The following is a 24,954-nucleotide window of genomic DNA, read 5'->3' as shown; positions in this document are numbered from 1 at the left end:
CGTTAGCAATAGATCATTAGTCAATTTTGCGAGGGCTGTCTCAGTCGAGTGATTTGCCCTGAAACCGGATTGAAAGGTTTCACATAGATTGTTAGACGCTAAGTGTTCATTTAACTGCTCCGCAACAATTTTTTCGAAGATTTTTGAAATAAAGGGAAGGTGAGACACCGGTCGGTAGTTTACCATGAGGTCAGGATCGAGGTTAGGTCTTTTAAGAAGAGGATGAATAACCGCTTTTTTGAATGCTAGGGGAACAGTGCCAGAGGAAAGTGATAAGTTTATAATATTTAGCACTGATGGACCTAATAATACAAAGAGCTCCTTGATCAGTTTCCCAGGAAGAGGGTCAAGTAAACATGTTGTTTGTTTTATTCCATTTACACGTTGTAACAATTCCTCTAATCTTATTTCCTCAAAACAAGAGAAACTATTTTGGAGTGCAGTATCCGCCGTATATACAATCGTGTCAGTGTTAATAGAACCCAGTTGTTGCTGGGACGCATTGTCTTTAATCTCCTTTCTAATGACTTCAATTTTCTTACTAAAGAATTGCATAAAGTCATCAGCTGAGTGGGTTGAGCTATTGGAAGGAGTCCCTTGTTGGGTTAGCGATGCTACCGTACTAAACAAAAATGTAGGATCGTTTTTATTACGGTGGATAAGATTTGAGTAATATTTAGCTTTAGCTAAGGTAAGCATGCGTTTATAAGTTATTAAACCACTATAAAACACTATTAAAACAATAAGCAGATAAGGGATCTTCCAGAATTATCATAGTAAATGTGTCTGATTACATCTGAAACGGTCCCACTGACGCCGCTTGGAGCCGTCGCTTTTTCTTTTTTTTTTGTGCTTCACTCTAATTTTCCTCATCCACAAATCTTTCATCCTCGCTCAAATTAATGGGGAAATTGTCGCTTTCTCGGTCCGAACAGCTCTTGCTGTTGGAGACTCACATTATAAACAATGTGAGGATGTGAGGAGCCCTCACAGCGGGGACGGCACGCGCACATCTTCTGCTACATCCGGTACAGGCAAGGCTTTTTGATTAGCGAACAAAAGTTGCGAACTTTATCGTCGATGTTCTCTACTAAATCTTTTCAGCAAAAATATGGCAATATCGCGAAATTATCAAGTATGACACATAGAATGGACCTGTTATCCCTGTTTGAATAAGAAAATCTAATTTCAGTAGGCCTTTAAAGGAGGCTGATGCTGATTCTGATGTTTGTTGTTCACTAAAAAAAATACAATAAAAATAAAAACATGTTTGTAAACGCGATAGATAGATAGATAGATAGATAGATAGATAGATAGATAGATAGATAGATAGATAGATAGATAGATAGATAGATAGATAGATAGATAGATAGATAGATGGATGGATGGATGGATGGATGGATGGATGGATGGATGGATGGATGGATGGATGGATGGATGGATGGATGGATGGATGGATGGATGGATGGATGGATGGATGGATGGATGGATGGATGGATGGATGGATGGATGGATGGATGGATGGATGGATGGATGGATAGATAGATAGATAGATAGATAGATAGATAGATAGATAGATAGATAGATAGATATATGGATAGATAGATAGATAGATAGATAGATAGATAGATAGATGGAAAATTAAAATTCCAGCAGCAGTGTACAGAGTTGAGATCAATTTAAAAAAAATAAAGTAAAAAGTAAAAAATGGGGGTTTAAATGGAAACAAAATAGAGAAATATTACAATAAGAATAAAAAATAAAAAGCAACAATGGGAATAAAATTATAACAGTAAAATAAGAATATAACAGGACAAAGTAGGCAGCAGTGACCATGACCACAATTAGAAATAACATTTAAAGCAAAATCCGTATTTAAAACATAAGTATTGAAGAACCCGATTTAGGCTCAATCACAGCACTTTAAACACCGCACAGCTCGACTTCGAACCCTCCGCGCATGCGCCCAACGCCCCATTTTACGTCGCAAGCACAGCCGGAAGCGAGCAATCTCAAAAGCCAAGCGAGACGAACGTGGCGTCGACGTCCCCTTATTTAGTTTAGACGCACCGCACGGATATACAACATTCATTTTTTTTTTTCCAGGAAAAATTTGTCAGCGAAGTGGCGAGTTTTTCGCGAGAAGGGTGTGCTTGAATCCCAACAGTTGGCACGCTTCCCCCCCTCCTCCTCCTCCTCCTCCTCCCTACTCCGTGTATTCCTCCGCCCCATTGCTGGATGCTAGCTCGGTGTAGCCCTTGCATGTCGTAGCACTCCCCCCCCCTAGTCCAAAGTTGTGTTTTGTCTATTTTCATTCCCCCCCCCTCCTTGGATATCAGTGTGCGTCAAGATGGGGTGTACTCTGAGCACGGACGACAAGGCGGCTCAGGAACGGAGCAAGATGATCGACAGGAACCTCCGGGACGACGGCGAGAAAGCCGCCCGGGAGGTGAAGCTGTTGCTGCTCGGTGAGAGAAAGATGGAGGGGTCGGGTGGGGACTACTTGCTGGATCTTCCTCGTATTAATCCGCGGCCGATGCTGTCTCCATGTTGTCGACCTAAATGGCGGAATATCGAATAATGACGTTAATTTAACTTTTAACCACACCGACACAAGTTGAGGCATTTTGTGTTTTTTTAATGTTGAATGGCGGGTGTCGCTCGCTTTAAAAAAAAAAAAAAAAAAAAGTTGGACCACCGTCCTTTTGTTCGTCCCATTAAATACAACCCGGTTAAATGTCTTCATCTCGGGGGATTAAGGCCGCTTTAGCGCCGCCGCTGCCCGCCCAACTCTGGCATTAAAGTCACTAAGCTAATTTAGCAATTAGCTTCTTAACGCTAGCGAACCCCGCCGCAGGATTAATCGACACACACACACACACACACACAAAAAAGGGCCAAAATATTATTTTTAATCGTCAAGATGCTAAACAGGCGTTTCATTCTTCTTTGCTTTTGTTAGATTTTTTTCTTTAATAAAACGACCATCAGCCGACTTCCTCTTTCCCTTAAAGGCCTACTGAAATTAGATTTTCTTATTTAAACGGGGGTAGCAGGTCCATTCTATGTGTCATATTTGACCATTTCGCGATATTGCCTAATTTTTGCTGAAAAGATTTAGTAGAGAATGTTGGCGATAAAGTTCGCAACTTTTGGTTGCTGATAAAAAAGAGCATTGCCTGTACGGGAGGTAGCAGACGATGTGCGCGTGACGTCACGGGTTGTGGAGCTCCTCACATCTGAATATTGTTTACAATCATGGCCACCAGCAGCGAGAGCGATTCGGACCGAGAAAGCGACGATTTCCCCAATTATTTGAGCGAGGATGAAAGATTTGTGGATGAGGAAAGTTAGAGTGAGGCAATAATTTACAAAAAAAGAGAAGGCGGCGGCAGTCCACCGCTTTCCACTAACCGCATTATTTTTTATAGTCTCCATTATTAATTGGACAAATTGCAAAAGATTGAGCAACAAAGATGTCCAAATGACTCTGTAATTGTGTGATGAAAAGAGCCGACTTTTAGCCGTAAGTGGTGCTGAGTTAATATGTCCGCTACAACCCGAGACGTCACAAACACGTGTCATCACTCCGCGACGTTTTCAACAAGAAACTCCGCTGGAAATTTAAAGTTGAAATTTAGTAAACTAAACCGACCTTATTGGCATGTGTTGCAATGTTAAGAAATTAGATTTTCTTATTTAAACGGGGATAGCAGGTCCATTCTATGTGTCACACTTGAACATTTCGCGATATTGCTATATTTTTGCTGAAAGGATTTAGTAGAGAACATCAATGATAAAGTTCGCAACTTTTGGTCGCTAATAAAAAAGCCTTGCCTGTACCGGAAGTAGCAGACGATGTGCGCGTGACGTCACGTGTTGTGGAGCTCCTCACATCTGAACATCGTTTACAATCATGGCCACCAGCAGCGAGAGCGATTCGGACCGAGAAAGCGACGATTTCCCCAATTATTTGAGCGAGGGTGAAAGATTTGTGGATGAGGAAAGTTAGAGTGAGGCAATAATTAAAAAAAAAAAGAGAAGGCGGCGGCAGTGTGAGCGTTTCAGATGTAATTAGACACATTTACTAGGATCATTCTGGAAGATCCCTTATCTGCTTATTGTTTTAATAGTGTTTTAGTGAGATTGTAAAGTCATACCTGAAAGTCGGAGGGCTGCGGTGAACGCCAGTGTCTCTCAGAGAAGCCAATGGAGGAGCCAAGATCACAGCTGCCTTTTTGAGCTGCAGGATGAGGTCGCATAATCCACTGAAGTCCCCGGTAAGAGCCGACTTAATATCACAATTTTCCCACCCAAAAACTTGCTGCTTGACCGCTCTGTTAAAGCTTCACAACAAATAAACACCGGCTGTGTTTCGGTGCGAAAGGCAGCTGAAATCCACCGCTTTCCACCAACAGCATTATTCTTTATAGTCTCCATTATTAATTGAACAAATTGCAAAAGGTTCAGCAACACAGATGTCCAAATTACTGTGTAATTATGCGATGAAATGGGATAGCAGGTCCATTCTATGTGTCATACTTGATCATTTCGCGATATTGCCATATTTTTGCTGAACGGATTTAGTAGAGAACATCGACGATAAAGTTTGCAACTTTTGGTCGCTGATTAAAAAAAAAAGCCTTGCCTGTACAGGAAATAGCAGACGATGTGCGCGTGACGTCACGGGTCGTGGAGCTCCTCACATCTGAACATTGTTTACAATCATGGCCACCAGCAGCGAGAGCGATTCGGACCGAGAAAGCGACGATTCCCCCACTAATTTGAGCGAGGATGAAAAATTTGTGGATGAGGAAAGTGAGAGTGAAGGACTATTAAAAAAAAAGACTATACAGTGGGAGCGATTCAGATGTCATTAGACAAATTTACTAGGATAATTCTGGAAAATCCCTGATCTGGTTATTGTGTTACTAGTCTTTTAGTGAGATTATATGGTCGTACCTGTACAACCTGAAGGTCGGCCCCCGCACCTTTTCTTCAGCACCAGTCGACGGGTGGTGGCGATGCCCATCTCTGCCCTTCGCAAGGGACCCTCTTCGAAACACGATCTTTCGAAATGATCGCTGCATAATTCACCGTACTTTGTGTGTGTGGTCCAATCCAACTGTGTTCGCTTGACCGCTCTGTTCCATAGTAAAGCTTCACTGTCATCTTTCGGGAATGTAAACAATGAAACACCGGCTGTGTTTGTGTTGCTAAAGGCGGCCACAATACACCGCTTCCCACCTACAGCTTTCTTCTTTGACGTCTCCATTATTCATTGAAAAAATTGCAAAAATTCAGCAACACAGATGTCCAGAATACTGTGGAATTTTGCTATGAAAACAGACGACTTATAGCTGGGAACGGTGCTGGAACAAAATGTCCTTTACTATTCGTGACGTCACGCGTCATCATACCACGACGTTTCTTGAGGATACTTCGACACGAAATTTAAAATTGAAATTTAGTAAACTAAAAAGGCCGTATTGGCATTTGTTGCAATGTTAATATTTCATCATTGATATATAAACTATCAGACTGCGTGGTGGGTAGTAGTGGGTTTCTGTAGGCCTTTAACGCCACCAAACCCCGCCGTTGCTAGCGCAGGATTAGTCGGCACACAAATCACATGCGGGACAAAAAAAAAAGGGCCAAAATATTATTTTTAATCCTCAAGATGCTAAACAGGCGTTTCATTCTTCTCTGCTTTTGTCACAGTTTTTTTAAAAAAATAAAACGACCATCAGCTGACTTCCTCTTTCGCTTAATAAATCTTTCATACTTCTTGAAGGGGTCGTCACTTTCTTAGAATCCGCTCGTAAATTTGCACCTAACAAACAAACAAACATATTTGCACGCTGGTATTGATATAGCCGCCCCTGCGGGCTGGAATCGGCTAAAAGCGCCGGAAGAAAAAAGAATAATCAGCACGAAATCTCGAGACGTCTTCTACAAACCCCGTTTCCATATGAGTTGGGAAATTGTGTTAGATGTAAATATAAACGGAATACAATGATTTGCAAATCATTTTCAACCCATATTCAGTTGAATGCACCACAAAGACAATATATTTGATGTTCAAACTCATAAACTTTATTTTTTTTTTGCAAATAATAATTAACTTAGAATTTCATGGCTGCAACACGTGCCAAAGTAGTTGGGAAAGGGCATGTTCTCCACTGTGTTACATCACCTTTTCTTTTAACACTTAATTAATGTTTGGGAAATGAGGAATTTAATTGTTGAAACTTTGAAAGTGGAATTCTTTACCATTTTTGTTTTATGTAGAGCTTTAATTGTTCAACAGTCCGGGGTCTCCGCTGTCGTATTTTACGCTTCATAATGCGCCACACATTTTCCATGGGAGACAGGTCTGGACTGCAGGCGGGCTAGGAAAGTACCCACACTCTTTTATTACGAAATCACACTGTTGTAACACTTGGCTTGGCATTGTCTTGCTGAAATAAGCAGGGGTGTCCATGTTAACGTTGCTTGGATGACAACATATGTTGCTCCAAAGTGAAGTGAAGTGAATTATATTTATATAGCGCTTTTCTCAAGTGACTCAAAGCGCTTTACATAGTGACACCCAATATCTAAGTTACATTTAAACCAGTGTGGGTGGCACTGGGAGCAGGTGGGTAAAGTGTCTTGCCCAAGGACACAACGGCAGTGACTAGGATGGCACAAGCGGCAATCGAACCTGCAACCCTCAAGTTGCTGACATGGCCACTCTACCAACCGAGCTATGCCGCCAATAGAGAAAAGCGCTATATAAACATACTTCACTTTTCAACGTGTTTAAGTCGGGGTCCATCCAGCCATCTTCTTCTGCTTATCCGAGGTCGGGTCGCGGGGGCAGCAGCCTAAGCAGGGAAGCCCAGATTTCTGACTCAAAAAGGTTGTGTGACAAATGATAAAACGGGCCTGTTTATAGGTCAACAAATCCTACAGTCCTAAAAAACAGGTTTTGATCTTTGGTTTCATTCTTTAAAACAGTAGTGTACTGTACTTTATTTTTTCCAAATCCACCAAGGTTTGAACTTTGAGAGTGTTTAAACGAGAGAAATGTGAGAACATGTTAATGACTGTCTGAGAAAAGTTTATAAAGTGTGTTGTTAGAGGTTTTACAGACTTAAAACATATATAAGAAATGAAAAAGATGTATAATAAATACAAAAAACAACCTGTAAATGAAAAAACAAATAGTGTAAACCAAAAAAAAAAATGAAAAAAGCACAAAAAACGGGGAAAAATCATTTTCTACTACAAGGATTTTACTTATTTGGGTATTTTTTTGGAACGTAACCGCAGCGTTAAAACAAGGGAGGATTGTACTTGCGTTATTGTGTGAATGCTCCAAAACATTCACACATGCTTTTCAACACCAAAATTCATCTATTTATTCAACTTCTTCTTCTCCAGATTTTGGTGGACTCTACCATTTTACATTTTTCACCCGTTTCAAACTGTTCAGCCCACTCGGGAATCGCGGGCTTTCCCTTGACAGATTCCCCAAATTTCCAGATTTCTCAGAATTCCAGGTTTTCCGGGACATTTTTCCCATTCAAAATGAATTCAAACTTCCATCATTTCGACATGTTTCTACCGATTCAAACCATTCCACCTTTAACACATTCCCCCATCCTGGAAATTCAAACTTTTTTTCCAAGTTTAAAAAAAAAAATCCTGGATTTTCCAGAATTCCTGGTTTGTCCAAAGCCCTATTTTTACCTTTTTTTTCCCCTGTCGACTACTTCCACATTTTTCAACGCATTTCAACTGTTCCACCATCAAAACATTCCTCTTAATCAGGACAAAATAACAAAGTTGTTTTTTAAACTGGAAAAATTCCAGGAATTCCGTAATTCCATTTCCTGATTCAACATGTTACTACTTCAACATTTCTCGACCGATTTGAAAAATTCCAACACCAGCAATTTCAGCTCATTCAGAACAAGCAAGTTGTTTTTTTGTACAATTTTCAAAAAAAATCCTGCTTTTCCTGAAATTCCAACATTTTTTGGAAATTCACATTTAAATCAATGGTACATTCGTCAAAGTTCCACAACTCCCACATTTTTCATCTGATTCAATCTAGGGATGTCCGATACTGGCTTTTTTGCCGATTATTGGATATCGTCCAACTCTTAATTACCGATACTGATATCAACCGATTCCAATACATACAGTTGTGGAATTAACACATTATTATGCCTAATTTTGTTGTGATGCATTAAACGATGTAACTAGGTTTTCCAAAATAAATCAACTCAAGTTATGGAAAAAAATGCCAACATGGCACTGCCATGTTTATTATTGAAGTCACAAAGTGCATTATTTTTTTAACATGTCTCAAAACAGCAGCTTGGAATTTGGGACATGCTCTCCCTGAGGTGGGGGGGTGTATATTGTAGCGTCCCGAAACAGTTAGTGCTGCAAGGGAGTCCGGGTATTTGTTCTGTTGTTTATGTTGTGTTACGGTGCGGATGTTCTCCCGAAACGTGTTTGTCATTCTTGTTTGGTGTGGGTTCACAGTGTGGCGCATATTTGTAACAGTGTTAAAGTTGTGTGTACGGCCACCCTCAGTGACTGTTGACCAAGTATGTATGGCATTCACCCGTGTGTGTGAAAAGCCGTAGATATTATGTGATTGAACCGGCACGCAAAGGCAGTGCCTTCAAGGTTTATTGGCGCTCTGTACTTCTCCCTACGTGTAAACTGCAGCGTTATAAATGTCATAAATTTGACTTTTTGACACTGATAACGATAATTTCCGATATTAAATTTTAAAGCATTTATTGGCTGATGTTATCAACAGTCAGATATTATCGAACATCTCTAATTCAAACTTTTCCATCTTCAAAATATTCAGCCTGTTTGGGAATTGTGTGCTCTACTTCAATTCTAAAAAAGAAATTAAAAATTGCAGTATTTCAGTTGAACTTCAGCATTGGAGCATCGGTATTGCTTCATCAAGTTACTGAGCGGGGGGAAGACTGAAGATGTAATAACCACCACAACGACTGCGATGGCGGAACAAGGCACCCCCACATCCATGTGGGGCAAGTTATGGGGAAGTAACAACCCAAGACCTCAACGGTGGAACAGGCGGAGGATGATTGCTAACCCAATGGAGCGTCACAACGGCTGCGATGGCGGATGAAGGCTGCAGCAGAAAAGGGTCCCTAGTTGTCTTGGACTCCATCTGTCAAGGATCGTATGGTGACTGCCTGTGCACCAGTCTCCATGTTATACAAAGTCACGCATAAAGGGTTAATACCCCCCTACCAGGAAGATCGTCATACTCGTTTCGAGTGACCGCCGATGATGATGATGACGATGAGTTCATTTTGTGTTAATAAAAAAAAATGATTGACCATATTTTATAGGTCAAAATATCATTGAGCAAAATTGATCGACCCTGGCCTGGGTATCGACTTCATTTTTATTTATCGTTTGGTTAATTGAGAGGAGCCAAATGAGGTGGTTCAGGCATTGACCATTGACCATTGATCTAGTCAGGATGCCACCCGAACGCCTCCCTAGGGAGGTGTTAAGGGCTCGTCCAACCGGTAGGAGGCCACGAGGAACACCGGGGACACGTTGGGAAGACTATGTCTCCCGGCCGGCCTGGGAACGCCTCTGGATCCCCTCGGGAAGAGCTGGACGAAGTGGCTGGGGAGAGGAAAGTCTGGGCTTCCCTGCTTAGGCTGCTGCCCCCGTGACCCGACTTCAAATAAGCAGAAGAAGATGGATGGATGGGTTAATTGACTAATGGAATATCTACCAAGGCCCCACTTAACTGATGGCAGCCTAAAAAAAAATGTCTGACTTGACAAAGATAATGTCAAGAGTTCCTATTTGATGTAGCTAAGGAACCAAAATGGTAAACATGTTTCTCAGTGTCATAATGTTTTAATTTTCCTGAAGGAACTCTCATTAAGGAATTAATAAAGTCTATATGCAGTTGTACTGTAGGCCATTATCATAGATAGTGTTCATCAAAACAAAGCATTGGTATGTGTGGAAGGGCATCTGATTGTCCAAAATGTCCAGCTCAAAAGCGTTGACCACCACCTTAGTCAGAAAATCGATGCACAAAAAGGTTGCTTAGCAACCCGTGTGGCCTGACTGACAGCCGTGTGAATGTGCATCAATTATGTACGCGGAACGTCAACAGCCAGTCCGAGAAGTACTTCCTATGGCTGTGATGTCCACCATTGAGATGAGGCTGGTTATCAGGGGCGTGCTTGTTGTAATTAAGCCTCTTTTTTCCTCTGCGCCGGCTGGTTTGAGAGCCAGTGTGATGTTCTTTCCCCTCTTGCGGAGTCACCGCGCGTGCAGGTCGCCCGGCGACGTTTGTGGGTGGCTGCATCTTCGTGGTGTTCGTCGAGGCTGACAGAAGTAACATGCACTTAAGATGAGAGTTCCGCGTGGGAGGCTTGCCTCGTATGCAAATCAGGACGATTGAAATGTAAAAGGAATGACGAATGTCCTGCCTTTTTTAAAGCTTATCATCGAAATAATCATTGAAACATGTAAATAGGGCTGGGCGATATGGCCTTTTTTTAATAGCTTGATATTTTTAGGCCATACCACGATACACGATATATATCTCGATATTTTGCCTTAGTCTCGAATGAACACATATAATCACAGCAGTATGATGATTCTATGTGTCTACATTAAAACATTCTTCCATCCAGCCCATCCATTTTTCCACCGCTTATTCCCTTTCGGGGTCGCGGGGGGCGCTGGCGCCTATCTCAGCTACAATCGGGCGAAAGGCGGGGTACACCCTGGACAAGTCGCCACCTCATCGCAGGGCCAACACAGATAGACAGACAACATTCACTCTCACATTCACACACTAGGGCCAATTTAGTGTTGCCAATCAACTTATCCCCAGGTGCATGTCTTTGGAAGTGGGAGGAAGCCGGAGTACCCGGAGGGAACCCACGCATTCACGGGGAGAACATGCAAACTCCACACAGAAAGATCCCGAGCCTGGATTTGAACCCAGGATTGCAGGAACTTCGTATTGTGAGGCAGACGCACTAACCCCTGTGCCACCGTGAAGTATGAAACATTCTTCATACTGCATTAATATATCCATCCATCTTCTTCCGCTTATCCGAGGTCGGGTCGCGGGGGCAGCAGCCTAAGCAGGGAAGCCCAGATTTTCCTCTCCCCAGCCACTTCGTCCAGCTCTTCCCGGGGGATCTCGAGGCGTTCCCAGGCCAGCCGGGTGACATAGTCTTCCCAACGTGTCCTGGGTCTTCCCCGTGGCCTCCTACCGGTCGGACGTGCTCTAAACACCTCCCTAAGGAGCCGTTCGGGTGGCATCCTGACCAGATGCCCGAACCACCTCATTTGGCTCCTCTCCATGTGGAGGAGCGGCGGCTTTACTTTGAGTTTCTTCCGGATGGCAGAGCTTCTCATCCTATCTCTAAGGGAGAGAGGCCCAAACTCATTTCAGCCACTTGTACTCGTGATCTTGTCCTTTCCGTCATGACCCAAAGATCACGACCATAGGTGAGGATGGGAATGTAGATCGACCGGTAAATTGAGAGCTTTGCCTTCCGGCTCAGCTCCTTCACCACAACGGATAGATACAGCGTCCGCATTACTGAAGTCGCCTCTTCTCTCACTCGTGAACAAGACTTCTAGGTACTTGAACTCCTCCACTTGGGGCAGGGTCTCATCCACAACCCGGATATGGCACTCCACCATTTTCCTCTATGGACTCGGACTTGGAGGTGCTGATTCTCATCCCGGTCGCTTCACGCTATGCTGCGAACCGATCCAGTAAGATGAAGATCCTGGCCAGATGAAGCCATCAGGACCACATAATCTGCAAAAAGCAGAGACCTAACCTGCAGACACCAAACCAGAACCCCTCAACGCCTTGACTGTGCCTAGAAATTCTGTCCATATAAATTATGAACAGAATCGGTGACCAAGGTCAACCATGGCGGAGTCCAAGCCTCACTGGAAACGGGTCCGACGTAATGCCAGGAATGCGGACCAAGCTCTGACACTGATCGTACAGGGACCGGACCGCCTCAATCAGACAGTCCCATACCCCGTACTCTCTGAGGACTCCCCACAGGACTTCCCGAGGGACACGGTCGAATGCCTTCTCAAGTCCACAAAGCACATGTAGACTGGTTGGGCAAACTCCCATGCACCCTCAAGGATTCTGCCGAGAGTATAGAGCTGGTCCACAGTTCCACGACCAGGACGAAAACCACACTGTTCCTCCTGAATCCGAGCCGAGGTTCGACTATCCGGCATAGCCTCCTCCAGTACACCTGAAAAACCTTACCAGGAAGGCTGGGGAGTGTGTTCCTCTCTTAAAGAGAGGAACCACCACCCCGGTCTGCCAATCCAGAGGTACCACCCCCAATTTATCGCATTAATATAAGCTCATTAAAAATGCAGAGGGAAATCACAACTAAGTCAATTGACCAAAACTGTATTTATTAAAGCGTTATTAAGCAGTGGCAGAAACATTCATGTAATTTCAAAACAGAAAGTGCAAGATTGTCAGAGACATTTTAAAACAAGCTATGAGTGCACTTTTGTGCATGATGTCAATAAGACGACAAATCCAATACAGTAGCACCTCGACTTTGGAGCTAACTCAGAACACTGCTATCTGAAATCTGCTCCACCCACCACTTGGTGATACAGGTGTATCAAATCAAGCACTTCGGCATGGAGACTGTTTCTACAAACATTTGTGAAAGAATGAAAGAATGGGCAGCTCTCAGTGATGTCCAGCGTGGAACTGTCATAGGATGCCACCTGTGCAACAAATCCAGTCTTCAAATTTCCTCGCGCCTAAAAAGTCAACTGTCGGCTTTTTTGTAAGAAAACGGAAGAGTTCGGGAACAACAGCAACTCAGCCAACAAGTAGTAGGCCACGTAAACTGACAGAGAGGGGTCAGCGGATACTGAAGCGCACAGTGCAAAGACTTTCTGCACGGTCCGTTACTACAGAGCTCCAAACTTCATGTGATTTTTACAATTAGCCCACACACAGTACGCAGAGAGCTTCATGCAATGGGTTTCCATGGCTGTGCAGCTGCATCTAAGCAATACATCACCGAGTCCAATGCAAAGGGTGGGATGCATCGCTGTAAACCACGTGGCCACTGGACTCTGGAGCAGTGGAGATGCCTTTTCTGGAGTGATGAATCACACTTTTCCATCTGGAAATCTGATGGACGAGTCTGGGTTTGGAGGTTGCCAAGAACGGTACAATTTGGTGGAGGAGGAATTATGGTGTGGCGTTGTTTTTCAGGACTAGTTCCAGTAAAATGAACTTTAAATGTTCCGGTATATGAAAACATTTTGGACAATTCCATGCTCCCAAAAGTTTGGAGCCGGCCCCTTCCTCTTCCAACATGACTGTGCACCAGCGCACAAAGCAAAGTCCATAAAGACATGGGCGACAGAGTCAGGTGCGGATGAACTTGACTGGCCTGCACAGAGTCCTGACCTGAACCCTATAGAACACCTTTGGGATGATTTAGAACGGAGACTTGAGAGCCAGGCCTTCTCAAACCAACATCAGTGATGTGCTTTTGGAAGAATGGTGGGAAATTCCTATGAACACACTCTGCAACCTTGTGAACAGCCTTCCCAGAAGAGTTGAAGCTGTAATAGCTGCAAAAGGTCATATTGAACCCTATGGGTTAGGAATGGGATGGCACTTCAAGTTCATATGTGAGTCGAGGCAGGTGGCCTAATCCTTTTGGCAATATAATGAATATGTGTGTGTGTGTGTGTGTGTGTGTGTGTGTGTGTGTGTGTCACTCTCTCTCTCTCTGTACATATATACAGTATATATTACTGTATCCTGAGCATTTGGACAAAAACAAGTATGTCTGATAGTAGTACACCTAGGTGCAAGTTAGTATTTGAACATGAATGCTATGTTTGCAGTCTTTGAGGTGTGTGTGTGCGTGTGTGCGTGTGTGCGTGAGCACTCGTCACGAGGGGGAAGTTAAATTGGTGAACATTACTCCTCACCTGGGAGTCGCCATTCCCAGCAGAGGAAAGCGTAATTAAAATGTTGTGTTCTCGGCTGTAAACAAGCACAAATCTCACAGGGAGCTGCAAAGGCCAACTGCGCAGTCGGCAGTGTTTTAGCTACTTTTAAGTCACTAATTCTTGTTTCCATGGCGACAAAGTAAGTTTCTTCCAAGTATTAATATCACTGGAGGAGGAGTAGGTAAACATGCTTCAATACACACTGGCGTCACAATGTAAACAAACACCATTGGTGGATCTCCAACTAACATCCACTGTAATGATACCAAGTACAGGAGCGTGTCTAGTCGATACTACTACGATTACATCAATATCTTTTAGCATCACAAAGTCTTTAAAAATGTATGTTATGAACTCAGGAAATGCGTCCCTGGACACATGAGGACTCTTGAATATGACCCATTTAACTACTTATGTTATTTACTACTTAACCGAGCTATGGGGCGGCATAGCTTGGTTGGTAGAGTGGCCGTGCCAGCAACTTTAAGGTTCCAGGTTCGATTCCCGCTTCCGCCATCCTAGTCACTTTACCCACCTGCTCCCAGTGCCATCCACACTGGTTTAAACTGTAACTTCGATATTGGGATTCACTATGTTAAAGCGCTTTGAGTCACTAGAGAAAAGCGCTGTATAAATGTAATTCACTTCACTTGGTATCGGATTGATATCTAAATGTGTGCTATCATCCAAAGCTAATGTAAAGTATCAAACAAGAGAAGAATGAGTGGTTATGACATTTTAACAGCAGTGTAGATGTAACCTGTTAAAGGAGAGAGTTAACAGATATTAACAGTAAATAAAAAAAGTAGATTAATATTCCATTTTCTACCGCTTGTCCTTAATAATGTTGACAAAATAATAGAATGAGAAATGACACAATATGTTACTGCATACATTAGCAGACTAATTGGGAGCCTTTGTTTACTTACTACTCGAAGACAAGTTGTCTAGTGTCTTCTATTTTATTTAAGGACTAAATTGCAATAATGAACATGTTTAATGTATACTAAGATTTTTTGTTAAAGTAACGCCAATAATGCAATTTTTTGTGGTCCCCTTTACTTAAAAAAATATGAAATTATCGATTTGATATTATATTAGGGGTGTAACGGTACACAAAGTTTCGGTTCGGTACGTACCTCGGTTTAGAGGTCACGGTTTGGTTCATTTTCGGTACAGTAAGAAAACAACAAAATATAATTTTTTGGGTTATTTATTTACCAAATTTGTAAACAATGGCTTTATCCTTTTAACATTGGGAACACTATAATCATTCTGCCCAAGTTAATCCACATTAAACTGCCTCAAATTGTTGCTCAGATTAAATAAAATGACAAAACTTTTCTTCTACATATAAAAAGGGCAACATTAAACAGTTTCAAGTCAACTCATCCTGCTTAATTTATCACAGCATTTGGGAAGCCTGTAGTTGATTTTTATTATGTAAATGTTTTATTTTTATCAACATGTGATAGCAGGGACCCTGCCATTCAAAGCTTTTCTGTCTGTAAAACACACACACACACACCGCAAAATGAGCTAACGTTACGCTAAAAGCTAATTAGCCTTTACGTCAAGCCGGAACTGCGAGTCAACGGACTCATAGTGATGTTACTAGTAGTTGACTGGGAGGTGTTTATCATTTGGGGAGAGTACGCTGCCTTATGCTCACCTGCTAAACACCTATCTGCTCGATGGTGAAGCATTTACTACATGCGCTCTGAATACGCACTGCCGATTGGCTGTTACCGCTCTGAATACGCACAGCTGATTGGCTGAGGGCCGTACACTGAAAAATCAAAGCAAGCGGGGGCCGTTCATTTTAAAAACCAATACAATATATGATTAAAAATATATACATTTAGGCCTCCACTCAGGCTTGATCCCAGGGGACCCCAAAGGGTTTTGGTAAAAATAAAATGTTAAAAATGTGTCATGATTTAGTATTATAATTTTTATCATTATTCAAGTTTTAAATCTGTAGATCAACAGTAAGTCTATCTGTCAATATGACGTTTTTAAAGATTTAAGTTGTATGCTGTTTTTGTCAAAGAAAACCATGTTTTTTTATGGAAAAAAAAAACAAAATATGCAATATTTTCACCCAATAAAATTTTCAAGTAGAATGTTTGAGATTATATCATAATTGGAGCCGTAAAAAGGTAAACAACTCATAACACCATTGATTTTAATTCACTGTTATTTTTTGTGCAATGACACTTAAAAACAAAACACACTTATTCAAAAGGATCCTTCTCATTAAAGTGTTAAAAAATAGTATTTTTTTTTTTTTTTTACTGTTTACTTTTAACACAATGGTCTCGAGATCAACTTAAGATCTATTCGTCAATTATAAAAAATGTTTTAGGCCCTTCTTGGAAAAAAAAAACAGCTCAGTTTTTTATATGGCAAACACAAAATATGCAACATTTGCCCTCAAAAATATCTCAAAGTGGAATATTTAATGTGACGAAATGGGAGCCTTGAATTGGTCAATAATTAATTATTTATTTTAATTCACTGTTGTTGTTTTTTTTAAGAAAGAAACAGCCTGCATGGCAGACTCCATTTTTAGACCAGTTGATCTGCCGTTTCATTTCTTTTTCTCCTATGTCCCACTCTCCCTTGTGGAGGGGGTCCGGTCCGATCCGGTGGCCATGTACTGCTCGCCTGTGTATCGGCTTGGGACATCTCTGCGCTGATGATCCGCCTCCGCTTGGGATGTTTTCCTGCTGGCTCCGCTGTGAACGGGACTCTCGCTGCTGTGTTGGATCCGCTTTGGACTGGACTCTCGCGACTGTGTTGGATCCATTGTGGATTGAACTTTCACAGTATCATGTTAGACCCGCTCGACATCCATTGCTTTCCTCCTCTCCAAGGTTCTCATAGTCATTGTCACCGACGTCCCACTGGGTGTGAGTTTTCCTTGCCCTTATGTGGGCCTACCGAGGATGTTGTAGTGGTTTGTGCAGCCCTTTGAGACACTAGTGATTTAGGGCTGTATAAGTAAACATTGATTGATTGATTGATTTGTGTTATTAGAGTAAACATTGCAACATGTTCTTGTTACATTTCACCTGTTTGCTCTTTTATACCACTTTTTATGTTTTAAATTTTTTTCCATAGTATTTTTAAAATGTGCCGCACTTTGGACACCCATGATGTAACCAATCAGATGGTTGTGTGGGTGGGACAATGCTGGGTGCTGAGACAGAGGCAGAAGAAGCAGAGCAGCTTGTTAAGACTTTATATTAGAAACTTGTTCGGTACACCCCCGTACCGAAACGGTTCAATACAAATACACGTACCGTTACACCCCTATATTATATTATTCAAAATATTGTAATCGGGACAACACTATAGTAACAAGTATGAAAGTTGATGTGTTTCCGAGTCAAATCACTCCATTTTTAGACCCTTCCTAACTGGTGAGTCCGTCCTGCGTGAAATGGTAACCCGGGGACATATGAGCCGTGTGTAATCTCATTGACGACAGGATCAAGTTGATTAATCCAATTGCGCTCAGACGCGGCTAAACCGCGGATTGAGTCGCTTCCCTCGCCGCGTTCTGCCGGCCGCTCCGCCCCGACTGCAGATTGGACGCAGGGAACGGGTGAATTTGTTGTTGTTTAATTCTCATGGTGTGCCCAAGATGAAAAGAGGAATTGCTTGAGGCTTAACTTTCCAGTTTGGTGTTTGTACAAAATGCTGCATGTGATGTTTTTTTTATTAGAAGTATTTTGGTCGGATAAACACTTCATTGTGTCAACTCAGCAGCGCCTGTGATACAAACAATAATAGTTTGTGGTGCCGGCAGGGATTCTAATTTCACTTTTTCTCCCTTTTCAGGTGCTGGGGAGTCTGGGAAGAGCACCATTGTTAAGCAGATGAAGTAAGTGAATCGTGCAAATGGTGTTTGCGCAGGGATGGCGGAGTGCATCAAGCAGGCGGCCGGATAAAAATGTCATTATGACGAGACACGCGGCCTCCCCGCTGCTCTTGTTTGCCAGGATCATCCACGAGGCGGGCTACTCCGAGGAGGAGTGCAAGCAATACAAAGCGGTGGTCTACAGCAACACCATCCAGTCCATCATCGCCATCATCAGAGCCATGGGACGCCTCAAGATTGACTTTGCCGATCCGGCCAGAGCGGTGAGTGGTAGGCTACGCCGGTGTTTTCTCTGAGCTTTTTTATGGCCTCTTCAAAATAGCCAGGCCTGCGTTAGATTGGTCTGACCTAGGATTGTACGGTATACCGGTATTGGTTTAGTACCGCCATCCTAATAATGGGTAAATGGGTTGTACTTGTATAGCGCCTTTTTTACCTTCGAGGTACTCAAAGCGCTTTGACACTACTTCCGCATTTACCCATTCACACACACACTGATGGAGGGAGCTGCCATGCAAGGCGCTAACCAGCACCCATCAGGAGCAAGGGTGAAGTGTCTTGCTCAGGACACAACAGACGTGAGGAGGTTGGTACTAGGTGGGGATTGAACCAGGGACCCTCGGGTTGCGCACGGCCACCTTTCCACTGCGCCACGCCGTAATGAATCATATCCGGTAGTATATCCACCCATCCATCCATCTTCTTCCGCTTATCCGAGGTCGGGTCGCGGGGGCAGCAGCCCAAGCAGGGAAGCCCAGACTTCCCTCTCCCCAGCCACTTCGTCTAGCTCTTCCCGGGGGATCCCGAGGCGTTCCCAGGCCAGCCGGGAGACATAGTCTTCCCAACGTGTCCTGGGTCTTCCCCGTGGCCTCCTACCGGTTGGACGTGCCCTAAACACCTCCCTCGGGAGGCGTTCGGGTGGCATCCTAACCAGATGCCCGAACCACCTCATCTGGCTCCTCTCGATGTGGAGGAGCAGCGGCTTTACTTTGAGTTCCTCCCGGATGGCAGAGCTTCTCACCCTATCTCTAAGGGAGAGCCCCGCCACACGGCGGAGGAAACTCATTTTGGCCGCTTGTACCCGTGATCTTATCCTTTCGGTCATGACCCAAAGCTCATGACCATAGGTGAGGATGGGAACGTAAATCGACCGGTAAATTGAGAGCTTTGCCTTCCGGCTCAGCTCCTTTTTCACCACAACGGATCGGTACAATGTCCGCATTACGGAAGACGCCGCACCGTCTCACGATCCACTCTTCCCCCATTCGTGAACAAGACTCCTAGGTACTTGAACTCCTCCACTTGGGGCAGGGTCTCCTCCCCAACCCGTTTCCGGGAGAGAACCATGGACTCTGATTTGGAGGTGCTGATTCTCATTCCGGCCGCTTCACACTCGGCTGCAAACCGATCCAGTGAGAGCTGAAGATCCGGTAGTATATATCCGGTAGTATACCGGCTCTAAAATGTACCGGTCATGCAGATGTCTATCCACAGTGTTCTAATACCGTATTTCCTTGAATTGCCGCCGGGGCGCTAATTAATTTAAAACCTCTTCTCACTCCGGCGTTTACCAAAGGCATGCGGTAAATTTAGGCCTGCGCTTATAAATTTGAGTGTGATGTAAGGATACCATCATAAAAAGCACATTTAATAAAAATGTTTTATTATGGTCTAACCTTTACTTATAAATGAAGTCCATGCGCAGCATCGATAACTTGTTTATAGAAGTCTTCCTTATCTTTCTTCAGTTTTAAATGTCTCGATGGAGATCTTCCTTTGTGACCTCCTGCTTCGATTGAAAGTCCAGTTTAGAAAAGTGTTTTATTTTAGATTTGTAATCCTCCATGTTAAAAGTGCAAGCGAGAGGAAAAAAGAAACGATCGCTGCTCACTCTTGCTGCTTGTTGTCACTTCTTCTGCAGCCAAGTAGTCGCAAGAAGGATCACTAGCGCCCTCTACCAACAGGAGGCGGGAGTCATTTAATGACTCATATTTGACACACGCAGCTACGGTATATTAATCAAACATTGCTGCTTACTGTTCTTTTTAGCATATTCAATAGCTTGGACCTTAAATGCTACTGAATAGCTATTAATCTTACCTTTATGCGATTTCAAAAATTGAAGTCAGCCGCCTCCACTTGGAAAATGATGACAGACGAAGTGTCACTCGTGACGTGACGAGTTTGACCCGGCGGAAATTCTAGACATACGCTAATAAAAATAATATTTTGCAAAACGAGTTTGACCCGGCGTTAATCCTGAGCCGGCGGTAATGCTAAGCATGTGCTAATTATTTTGCAAAACGAGTTTGACCCGGCAGTAATTCTAGGCAGGCACAATTCAAGGAAATACGGTACTTCTTAAACGCTAATCTTTGTCTCCATGGCGACAAATATAATTTTATTTGTTCCAAGCATTGACGGACGAGTGGTAGGTACTCATGCTTCATTACACACCGTAATCATACTATCGGATTTGTTAATGTATCGCTACAGATAGCGAAGTCCTACTATCAACCAGTGAGATGACTATCATGACATTGGACTCACCTCACAAAAGTGAATAAAGGGCATACTTACTCAACAGCCATACATGTCACACTAAGGGTGGTCGTATGCACAAGGCCAACACTGTCATAAACCTGTGCCGTATAGTGAAACCACACTAAACGACGATGACAAGCATATCTTTGCGCCGCAATACAAAATAAACACTACACAACAAATTCCCAGAATTCCCTGCAGCACCAATTTTTCCGGGACGCTACAATATAAACAAACGCCATTTGGTGGATCTACACCTAACATCCACTGTAATGATATCAAGTCTCCCGTCCAAAGGCAAAACCCAGTAATTCAATTTTGGTCAAAACTGAGCTGATAATAATTTTGGAGTTCCTAGGTGATATGCTTTACATTAGTGTATGCGATATTGTAATTTGTTCCGTAAGTAAGCCGTTACGCGCATGGCAGGACCTAGCAACTACCACATAACCGCGTAGATACAACAGAAAAACCTAGTATCTCAAGGGACCAATCAAAGCTTCTTTGTCAGTCACCTTGTTGTCTTTAATGAGAGATTTGCACGAATGGGGGCCGACGGTCAACCTGATTATGTGATATTATGGCACGAGGTTGATATTTGGAAGATTGGCCCAGGACTTTGCAAGCACCTTTTAAATGTATTGTTCTCGATTCTTCCCCTTGCATACTCTTTTTGGTAGATAACTGTGGAGGTCAAAATAAAAACTGGACGCTGTACACGGCTCTTGCCCAATGTGCAAACGCAGAATGGGGCCCACTCGAGATTGTGATAAAATATCTGGAGAAAGGGCACACGTTCATGAGAGCAGATTCAATCCATGGCTCAATCAGCAAGAAAATGAAAGCTCAAGAAAACATCTATACGTTTGATGACTTTGTAGATCTTTGTAAGACAGCATCAAGATAGATTGGTTTTCCTTTGTTTCCTCAAAATCAGCTAGAAGTGAGTTACTAGGTTTTGCCTTTGGAAGGGAGAAGTACAGGAGCTATCTAGTTAAAGTGAAAGTACCAATGAAATTATTCTCTGCATTTGACCCATCACTCTTGATCACCCGCCTGGGAGGGGAGGGGAGCAGTCAGCAGCAGCGGTGGCCGCGCCCGATACTACTGTGATTACATCGATATTTTTTTACCATCACAAAATCTTATTTTTTTTTATTTTTCATTTATATTATGTTAATAAACTCGGTAAATACGTCCCGGACACATGAGGACTTTGAATATGACCAATGTATGATCCTGTAACTACTCTGTATCCGATCGATACCTAAATGTGTGGTATCATCCACATCTAATGTAAGGTATCAAAGAAGACAAGGATATGTGATTATTACATTTTAATAGAAGTGTAGATAGAACATGATAAAACATAAAATAAGAAGATATTAACAGTAAATGAACTAGTAGATTAATAATTCATTTTTACAGTTTGTCCCTGAATGACACAATATGTTACTGCATGCGTCAGCAGACTTATTAGGAGCCTTTGTTTAGTTACTACTAAAAAACACATAGTTTTGTATGTTCAACATTTCATATAAGGACAATAATAAACTTATGTTCAATGTACCCTAAGATGTTTTGTTAAAATAAAGACAATAAGGATTTTTTTTGTGGTCCCCTTTATATAGAAAAGTACTGAAATACATTTTGGTACCAATACCGGTACCAAAATATTGGTATAGGACACTGGTCTGACCAATACTCATATTAATGGAAAATAATGGTAGTTCCAGGTTTTCCATGAGACTGCCAAGATACATGTGGCGGTGGGGGTGTGGTTAGGGGTGTGGTTCAATGACATATTTGTATAATTTGCTATATGGTTTTCTTTAAAAAGGCTCAGCAAATGTATACAGTACAGTACATAGATTTGAAACAAGTTTGTGTTATTCTTTACTATTGATGATAGCGATCTCGAACACGCCGTACGTGCCAGAGAATGTGGAAGTGTTGTTGTGTGTCTGGGTAAGTAGAGAGACAAAAGTATCTGCACGAGAGGTAAAACTTGTTAGAAATGGCTGTTATCATAAAATTTGCAATAAAAGTTAAAAATAGCGAGCGTAGGACTTTTGACTTCTTCTGAGGAGTACAATGCATTCAATTAAATTGATTAGTTTTAAGGCAGGGGTGCCCATTATGTCGATCGCGAGCTACCAGTCGATTGTAGCGGGTGTGTCAGTCGATCGCCAGCCAGGCATTAAAAAAATAGACCTAAAAATTTGTGATCATCAATCTTCAATAAGACGTCATTTTCGTCATTTGCTTGACATTCACGGCACCCAAAGATCTTCTGAGATAACACTAGTTGATCGAGGGGAAGGCGAGAAACACTTTTCATTTCAACAGACTCTCGCATTGTACCTGCCGTCAAAACTCTAAAGACCGACTGCACAGTTCCTGTCTTCACAATAAAGGCGCTGCTTCATCTTGCCTGGGCTAACAAAATAAGAGTCTCAAAAAACTGGCGTGCACGGAGTTTACTGCCATTGTATTTCTTGTAAAGTTTATAAAAACGAGTATGGAAGCTAGACAAATAGGATGCAAAAAAACAATTAATCTCATGTGGTATCGGACAGAAAGGAGCACTTTTTTTCTCATCCATTTGAAAATGTGGACGTTATCAGCACTACTGTCTGATTCCAATCAATGCAAGTCATCAGAATCAGGTAATACTCCAAAAGAAAGGAATCTATATGCGTTAAACATGCTTGTGTTATTATTAAACATCTTTCCCTTGTTAACAAAAACGTCTATATAGGAATGAGGTAGATCCCCTCAACTTGGTCAAGTGAAAAGTAGCTCGCCTGCAGAAAAAGGTTGGGCACCCATGTTTTAGGGTAAAAACACTTATTTTTAAGGTGTGGCGGCCATGGTTTTGTCATGGCGGTGCGCCATGTTCAGTTACATTAAGAAGAAACCCTGAATTCCTAGAAAGAAACTGGAAAAAAATGTGGTTTGAATAAGGCCTTAAGGTGCCCCAATTTGGTTTGACATTTACACATATGATCACTGCATGGATCCACTGTATAGATGAAATCTCAAACATTTGGTGTCCAGTTTCAAGAAGAAGTATGTGAACCCTTTGGGATTACTTGGGTTTCTGCATAAGTTGGTCATAAAATGTGTTTTGATCTTCATCAAAGCCACAACAATAGACATGAACAGTCTGTTTACACTTATACCGCACAAAAACTATAGGTTTTCATCTTTGTAAACGTTCACAGTGCAGGGTGGAAAAAGTATGTGTTAAAGGGGAACATTATCACAATTTCAGAAGGGTTAAAAACAATAAAAATCAGTTCCCAGTGGCTTGTTGTATTTTTTGAAGTTTTTTTCAAAATTTTACCGGTCTCGGAATATCCCTAAATAAAGCTTTAAAGTGCCTTATTTTCGCTCTCTGCGAAGACACTGGCCATTTCCCTGTGACGTCATACAGTGCTGCCAATGTAAACAAACAATGGGAATAGCACAGCAAGATATAGCGACATTAGCTCGGATTCAAACTCAGATTTCAGCGACTTAAGCTTTTCAACAGATTACGCATGTTTTGAAACGGATGGTTGGAGTATGAAAGTATTGAAGAAGAAAGTGAAGCTATTGAGCGAATAGCTATTGACGCTATTCATAGCCATAGCATGGCCGAATAGCTGCGTTAGCATCGCCGGTAAAATGTGCGGACCAAACGATCAGGACTTCCGCATCTTTTGACACTGGAGCAACTTAAATCCGTCGATTGGTAAGTGTTTTTTTCGCATTAAATGTGGGTGGAAGGAAACGTAATATAGTTGCAAATGCATCTACAGGTTATCCATACATCTCTTTACCATGTCGGCTTTAGCACCGCCGGTAAATAGCATGTTAGCATCGGTTAGCGTAGCATGTTAGCATCGATTAGCTGGCAGTCAACATCAACAAAACTCACCTTTGTGATTTCGTTGACTATCGTTGCAAATGCATCTGCAGGTTATCCATACATCTCTGTGCCATGTCTGCCTTAGCATCGCCGGTAAATCGCATGTTAGCATCGATTAGCGTAGCATGTTAGCATCGATTAGCTGGCAGTCAACATCAACAAAACTCACCTTTGTGATTTCGTTGACTATCGTTGCAAATGCATCTGCAGGTTATCCATACATCTCTGTGCCATGTCTGCCTTAGCATCGCCGGCAAATAGCATGTTAGCATCGATTAGCATAGCATGTTAGCATCGATTAGCTGGCAGTCAACATCAACAAAACTCACCTTTGTGGTTTCGTTGACTATCGTTGCAAATGCATCTGCAGGTTATCCATGCATCTCTGTGCCATGTCTGTCTTAGCATCGCCGGTAAAATGTGGAGACACTCCGGCACATTCAATGGGGGTCTGGCGGCAGATTTTTTGCCACTTTCGCATCTTCGGGCCGGTGGTGCAACTTGAATCCCTCCCTGTCAGTGTTGTTACACCCTCCAA

General features: G+C 42.5%; 1 protein-coding gene across 1 annotated transcript in view; it reads left to right on the top strand.

Annotated features, from left to right (window-relative positions):
- The first annotated feature begins 1,991 nt into the window (after positions 1-1,991).
- Positions 1,992-24,954, top strand: part of LOC133549096 (guanine nucleotide-binding protein G(i) subunit alpha-1) — a 39,348-nt gene continuing 16,385 nt past the window's right edge. The window contains exons 1-3 of the mRNA XM_061894230.1: positions 1,992-2,468; positions 17,917-17,959; positions 18,078-18,219. Of these exons, the coding sequence (XP_061750214.1) occupies positions 2,351-2,468; positions 17,917-17,959; positions 18,078-18,219 (303 nt within the window). The 5' untranslated portion in view covers positions 1,992-2,350. The remainder of the gene's footprint in view (positions 2,469-17,916; positions 17,960-18,077; positions 18,220-24,954) is intronic.

Source organism: Nerophis ophidion, linkage group LG03 (assembly GCF_033978795.1).
Source record: "Nerophis ophidion isolate RoL-2023_Sa linkage group LG03, RoL_Noph_v1.0, whole genome shotgun sequence".
NCBI classification, from domain to species: domain Eukaryota; kingdom Metazoa; phylum Chordata; class Actinopteri; order Syngnathiformes; family Syngnathidae; genus Nerophis; species Nerophis ophidion.
This window is presented reverse-complemented; position numbering and strand designations above follow the sequence as displayed.